The sequence below is a fragment of the Conger conger genome, chromosome 11 (genome assembly GCF_963514075.1).
Source record: "Conger conger chromosome 11, fConCon1.1, whole genome shotgun sequence".
Classification (NCBI taxonomy): domain Eukaryota; kingdom Metazoa; phylum Chordata; class Actinopteri; order Anguilliformes; family Congridae; genus Conger; species Conger conger.
The window spans coordinates 50,533,895-50,540,188 of NC_083770.1; the positions used below are offsets into that span (position 1 = coordinate 50,533,895).

At 39.4% G+C, this 6,294-nt stretch overlaps 1 protein-coding gene across 1 annotated transcript; it reads left to right on the forward strand.

The window, feature by feature from the left end:
• Positions 1–2,353: 2,353 nt before the first annotated feature.
• LOC133139998 (trace amine-associated receptor 2-like) lies at positions 2,354–3,223 on the forward strand. The gene has a single exon (XM_061259491.1). The coding sequence runs from the start codon at positions 2,354–2,356 to the stop codon at positions 3,221–3,223; it is 870 nt and encodes a 289-aa protein (XP_061115475.1).
• Positions 3,224–6,294: the final 3,071 nt, after the last annotated feature.

A 6,294-nucleotide genomic window follows, 5' to 3' on the forward strand; every position in this document is an offset into this window, starting at 1 on the left:
ACAGACAGAAAATAATCAACAATCATTAATAAACTGCGCCTTCGAACCTGTGCCTTCTTCGTGGTGTTAGTCTAAGGCTCCAAACCATTTTTATTTTTATTTTATTTCATTTATTTCACAGGGACCATGTGTAATTTCTAGCACAGATTTCACAAAGTGAAACATGATTCATCACACCAGAGTTAGCGTCAGCTAATTTCCGTCTGCAGTCCATAACACAATACACTACAAACGGTGCAAAATGATTGATATGACAGTATCCAAGCTAATAGATTATCATATTAAATATGAAGTAAAAATAGATTTAACTATGAAAAAGGATAAGACACATTATTCTACCATAGGAATTCTAATGTGCCTTTACCCACGCTTTCACTGCAGAATGCATTACAAATCCTGCAAGTCGTGACGTCAGTGGGGAGAGTATTGCATTGGTTGATAGCACAATTACCAAATGAGGTTCCCTCTCGGTCTGGGTGTTGTGTTTCCGGTTTTACCATCTGAGCAAAGTGTAACACATCTGAGTGGCGAAGAAGCCAGGTGGTGCGTAATTTAAAAAACGAAACAAACGTTTGAAAACATTAAAAACTAAAATCATCAAAACGGAATAAATTAAATTTGGAAACCATCTCGCAGTGATTATAATCATTGGAATGTCCAGTCTGGGGCCAGCTTGTAATACAATAAGTGAAAAATATGTTTTACTATTGGACATTAATGGCATTAATGGACATATGTAGGCCTAAGTTAATGTGACTATACAACATGCTTATTCCAAAACTCTGTGTGGAATTACCTGCATAGATGTACACCATATTTTGATAACTTGTTGATTTGTTCCATGTTAATTTATCGTGAAGAAAGTACACCTGTATTTACAGAAGAAATTGTACTTCCCCATCTTTAGTTTCAAAGCTCTTTTACTTGAAGTTCGGATCATGTTAAATTTTACTGGAGGAACTTCCCATTGGAATAATCAAACTGAGATACAGCCCAGGGTGTTACCCGAAACGTTCTTAGCTTAGTATACCTTCTGTAAGTGCTAGGAAAGATATAGCGCTAGGAAAGATATAACTACAAAGTGTATACGGTTGGATAATTCAGTTCGTAAGTTTTTAATTATATTGATAGGTTACCGCCAGTCATGATAAATGCAATATTTTTAAGTATTCCTGCAGTGTTTTAATTGATAAAGAACACCACTTTCTCTCATAACGCAGTCAAGCAGTCGCTGCATTGAGTAAATAATCGACCCTGGAGCCGTTGGTCCACACACCTCGTATTATTTAATGTGGAACTCGCTTTCATATTGCGTGCGGGGAAAAGCGCGCTCTTTCGGTCATACAGTGACGGGGCTGTAGCAGGGAGGGGGTGTGCCCTAACTGACACCAGAATTCAAACCTCGAATGAAGACAGCGGTGGCTCAAAGAACCAAGATTAGATGTGACAAAATATTATTAGTTTAGTTTATTTTCCAGGGTCAGTAAAATGAATAACATCAAAAACATTCATTAATAACATGAATACAATTTCTGTAAATATAAAAAACCTGGATTTAAATATAAATATTTTGATCCGGTTCACAGTAAATCAGCGGCCACATCTTATTTTATTTTTTTTGTGAAACATTGAAGGTAATTTGTGAATTTTACTGTCACCTCCACCCAAAATGTCTCTGCTTCAACTGAGTGAATTTAATCTGCTCGAAATTAGCCTAATTAAATGAAAAGCATGTAATTTCCTGTAAGTGATGTCAATGCCAGTATGGACTATTTTTGAAGGAGAAAACGACAAAAATAATCGAAAAAACTACAGATTCTATTCAATAAATAAGTATGATTGGAGAGATGTTAATGTCGGTATAAAATAATGCTGAAATATTTTTAGTATTTTATTATTTTATGGCTTATATTTCTTGCAGCATTTGATTATTTGCTCTTGACATGGTAAAATATTTATATGATAAATAAGACCTAAGTCTATAATTGAAGGCTTTTGGAATAAAAAAAAATGAGTACATTTTAAGTATGAAGAGGTCAGAAATGGCGCGCGATAGCAGGAGTAACCCTCTCATTGCACTAGTTACTTATGAGTGTGTGTTTAATAATAAATCATGAAAGAGTCCATTGTTCTCATTATAATGTCTGATTTCTGGGTCTGGTTTTGGGGCATATTTCACTTTAAATATATTTTAACAGACTTGGCTCCAAAGACAACTAACTCCCCCGAGACTTCCACCTACTGACAGGTAAGCAAAATTGAGTCTCAAGAGGCGGGAACGGCTCCGCAATAAAAATACGACCCTAACACTGTATTGCAGGCAGACTGAATGCGCTCAGCACCAAAAGCCACCATGCTCTCGCTCAACGCCACCGTTCCCCTCTCGGTCGACTTCGATCGCCCTGAAGACTACTTCATTTTTCTCTTCCATATTATTTTCGCTACGAGCGCAGTCCTCCTCGCGGGCTCAGTGGTCATTGGAATCTCGAGCACGAAGAGTCTTCGGCGTCAGAACAGATTTATTTTCATGCTCAACACCAGCATTAGCGACACTCTTGTCGGATTCTCTGTGTATTATCTTGGTCTATTTGACGTACAGGAAGGATTCCCGTCAAGGAACGGTACATACTACATTCTACCTACTCTTCTTGGAGTAAATGTCTTTACTTTCTTGTTCGCGCAGTTTGACCGTTACGTCGCTGTGTGCTATCCCTTCTTTTACGACAGTTACATCACGCAGCCCGTTGCGGTTGGAGCCTGCGTCTACAGCTGGGTCCACTCGTATTCAATATTACTGGCAATGAATGTGGTTCCCATTTCAATAGCTGCAAAAATAAGCGCATTTAGCATTGTGGCCTTACAGATTGTAGTCATCACTAAAATTCTAATGACTATAAAGCTGTATGTAATTGCCAGATATCAGATTGGACGAGACCCACCAAGCGCCGACAAGGAGAACAAGAAGGAATCACTGAGGATAATAGTGTTTGTAGTTATATCTTTCCTAGCCCTATGGTTTCCCTCGTTCATCAATATTATTGTGAAGCAGCAAAGGCTTCGCGCAGTCAGATTTAGAAACGAAGCGACTAACCTCTTTGCCATTATGGCGCGCTTTAACGCACTTACCACGCCCGCCGTGTACGTCTGGGGAAGCCCCGCGCTGCGCGAGGCTGTGAAGAGAGCCGTGTGGGGGAGAGTGTGCCCGAAGCGGAAACGCAGGTAGAGTGAAGTCCGCGCGCTATAGCGATAAAGTGGCCTGTTTTAAGTCTGTCAGTATGACAGATACTGTGGGCCCCCTTCACGCCTTTTACTCTGCCACGTATCTGTCATACGCGCATACCCATTTAACTCATTTAGAATTTGTGGCGGTTGTAGGCTATTCACACTAAAATGCTAGGCTTACTTTGCAACCAAAGTAGGCAAATAAGGTAAGTCATTTCAATTGTCAAAAGTTGTATCCTCGTGATTTTGTCGACCGCAAACGTCATTTTCTTTTTTTATCTTTTTTTTACTGTGATTGGTTTTACAAAGCAATTTATTTCCAGTCAAAGTTCTAAAACGAGGTTTTGAGCTTGTAAAAATGAGAGCTTTGTAACCGCGCTATTCACCAATAGGGGAGACCGGGGAACAACCATATGGTTTTAGGTTTTCGCTTAATTACAAATATATACACATATCTGAGCCAGTTGCATGGCTCACAGTCTCTGCTTGCTCGTGAAATGTGCCAAAACAATACTGCTTTATAACCCATAGGACGTTGCTTTTAATTGCGTGTATTTGTAGTCAGTGGCGTTCACACATCGTTCACACATCTTCAGTTAATCGAAACATTACTTTCAGGGTGCGAAAACACAGATTTGTTAATAACTATTCATTAAGTTTTCAAATCGCCGTGCCACTCACACACGAGAAGCGGGTTGCTATAACATATAAGTGAAAACAAACCCATCATATTGCTGATATGCAACTATGCAAAATCCCCATGTTTAAACATTCCCCGTGTTGCTATGTGCCCCGGTCTCCCCTATAGTCCAAGCTACAGGGACAATATTTATATTGCAATCACTTACAGTAACGGGTTGTGTTCTCCGGCGAGCGGGTCGTCATTTGTAGCTTATTGTCTGTGTTCTTTCAATACAGAATCGATTTTGATCACGGATGCAAGAGCGAACATCGACAGGAAATATCAAGTATATCGAGAGGGAAAATGCAGTGACAATCTGGGGAGAATGGCAACAACCCATAACGCAGGGCTCATCTGTATCCCATCTAAGCTTTTTTATTTTTCAATGTCTTTTGCGTTTTTCATCGTAAATGATGCTCGCAACAATGCCATTTCCGACATCAATATGTGTCTGCATGCATACAACATACAATGTGTTGTTGTTTCAGCTGCATAACAGTAATGTCACACAATTGCACTGAATCGGTGGGTTCTTTGTGTCATAAATACATTATATGGACACATATTTTCTGCCCAGTGGTTTGTTTGTAGGTCGACAACTATTTTAGGGATCGACCGGTCTTGACCGTGAGAAACGCATTTGAGATGAAAGTTAAGCAGGCGTGTGCTGTGAAACGAACGTCACTATTGTACCAAACTCTACTGCAAGAAGAAAACTATGTTTAAACTTTGGCCTGATACTGTACATTTAAAACATTGTGGCAAGAAATGTTCCGAATATGTTTGAATTGAATTCGAGAAACTGCATCTTTCAAGTATGCTCTTCCGACCACGGATAAAAGACACAGTATCAGTATCAGTATCAGTATCAGTTTCCTCCAGTCCTTGTTTCACACTGTTAGACACGTGCTATATACACTCACCGAGCACTTTATTCGATCATTTTTTTACTTCTACTGCTGTAGCCCATCCATTTAGAATTACGAATCACTGGATTTTTTTTTTCACCATTCTTTGCAAACTGTAGAGACTAGTGTGTGTGAAAATCCCAGGAGATCAGCAGTTTCTGAGATACTCAAATCACCCTGTCTGCCACCAACAATCCTTCCACGGTCAACGTCACTTAGATCACATTTTTCCCCCATGCTGATGGTTGACGTGAACATTAACTGAAGCTCCTGACCCGTATCTACATGATTGTATGCATTGAGGGAAGAAGTATGGATGCATATATAAATTGTCTTCATTAATAATGTGTATTGTGAGATCCTCACCACTTTTTTTGAAAATCGCACATAAAAAATACAGTCCCCTCCAAAAGTATTGGAACAGCGAGGCCAATTCCTTTGTTTTTGCAATACACTGAATACATTTGGGGTTGAGATAAAAAGATGAACACGAGACAAGAGTACAAAGTTACCACTGTTAGACCACTTACATTACATTATTTGCATTTTCAGGACATTCCAAGTTGTTGTACAAGCTGGAGCAATGCCTCTGATTCTCCCTCTTTTCTGGGCTTTACAATGGCTGCTTTTCTCACAAAGATAGTTCTCTGGTCTTCATGTTGGTTTATCTTTTCTAACAAAAATGCAGTCTTCACATGCAAAACCCAAGGCTAAAACCAAGAGTAGACATTCAGAATACCAATACTTTTTGGAGGGGCTGTATGTTCTCATTCTCATCTTATTTCCTATTTTCCCGAATCACCGCCCGGCCAAAGTTGCTTGGGTCACATTTCTTTCCCATTCTGATTTTTGGTCTGAACAACAACAGCTTTTATGCATTGAGTTGCTGCCACATGATCAGATGGTTATTAGATTATTACAGATTATTAATAGAAATTTGCATTAACAAGCTGGTCTACATGTGTACCTAATAAAGCGGTCACTTAGTGTATGTGAGTGCGCACTGATATTGAAATTAAACACCGATGAACACAAGTATCTGTCTTCAAAAATATACATTCTTCTTTGGACTCATTGAATTAGCCAGTAGATTAACAGCAGAGAACTAATGTGTTCCTCCCTCTGTAAACTGTGATAAACCTCGTGACTAGTACTCCGCGTGTTTTGAGCACGCGCACCATGACAAGAAATTAAGGTGAGAAAACCATTTGACAGATTGGTTGTGCTATTAAGACTTTTGTCGATTTAGAGAAGGATCTTTTTAAAATGATTTTCACATTTAGTTTCAAAGTTCTTCAATTAGAGGACGAATCTAGCATGATTCTCCTTCTGGAAAATTCGAGTTGATAAGAAAACACTTCAGGGAATGTCTCAGTGACAACGGCGCAGAGACTGAAATCGCGCTGTACTCGGTAAACGCGGTAAACGCGCTGTACTCGGTAATCGCGCGGTAAACGCGCTGTACTCGGTTTCGCTCAGTTA

Bases quoted from the DNA above. Each gene is read 5' to 3' on its own strand.
- LOC133139998 (XM_061259491.1), top strand. From the start codon at position 2,354: ATGCTCTCGCTCAACGCCACCGTTCCCCTCTCGGTCGACTTCGATCGC.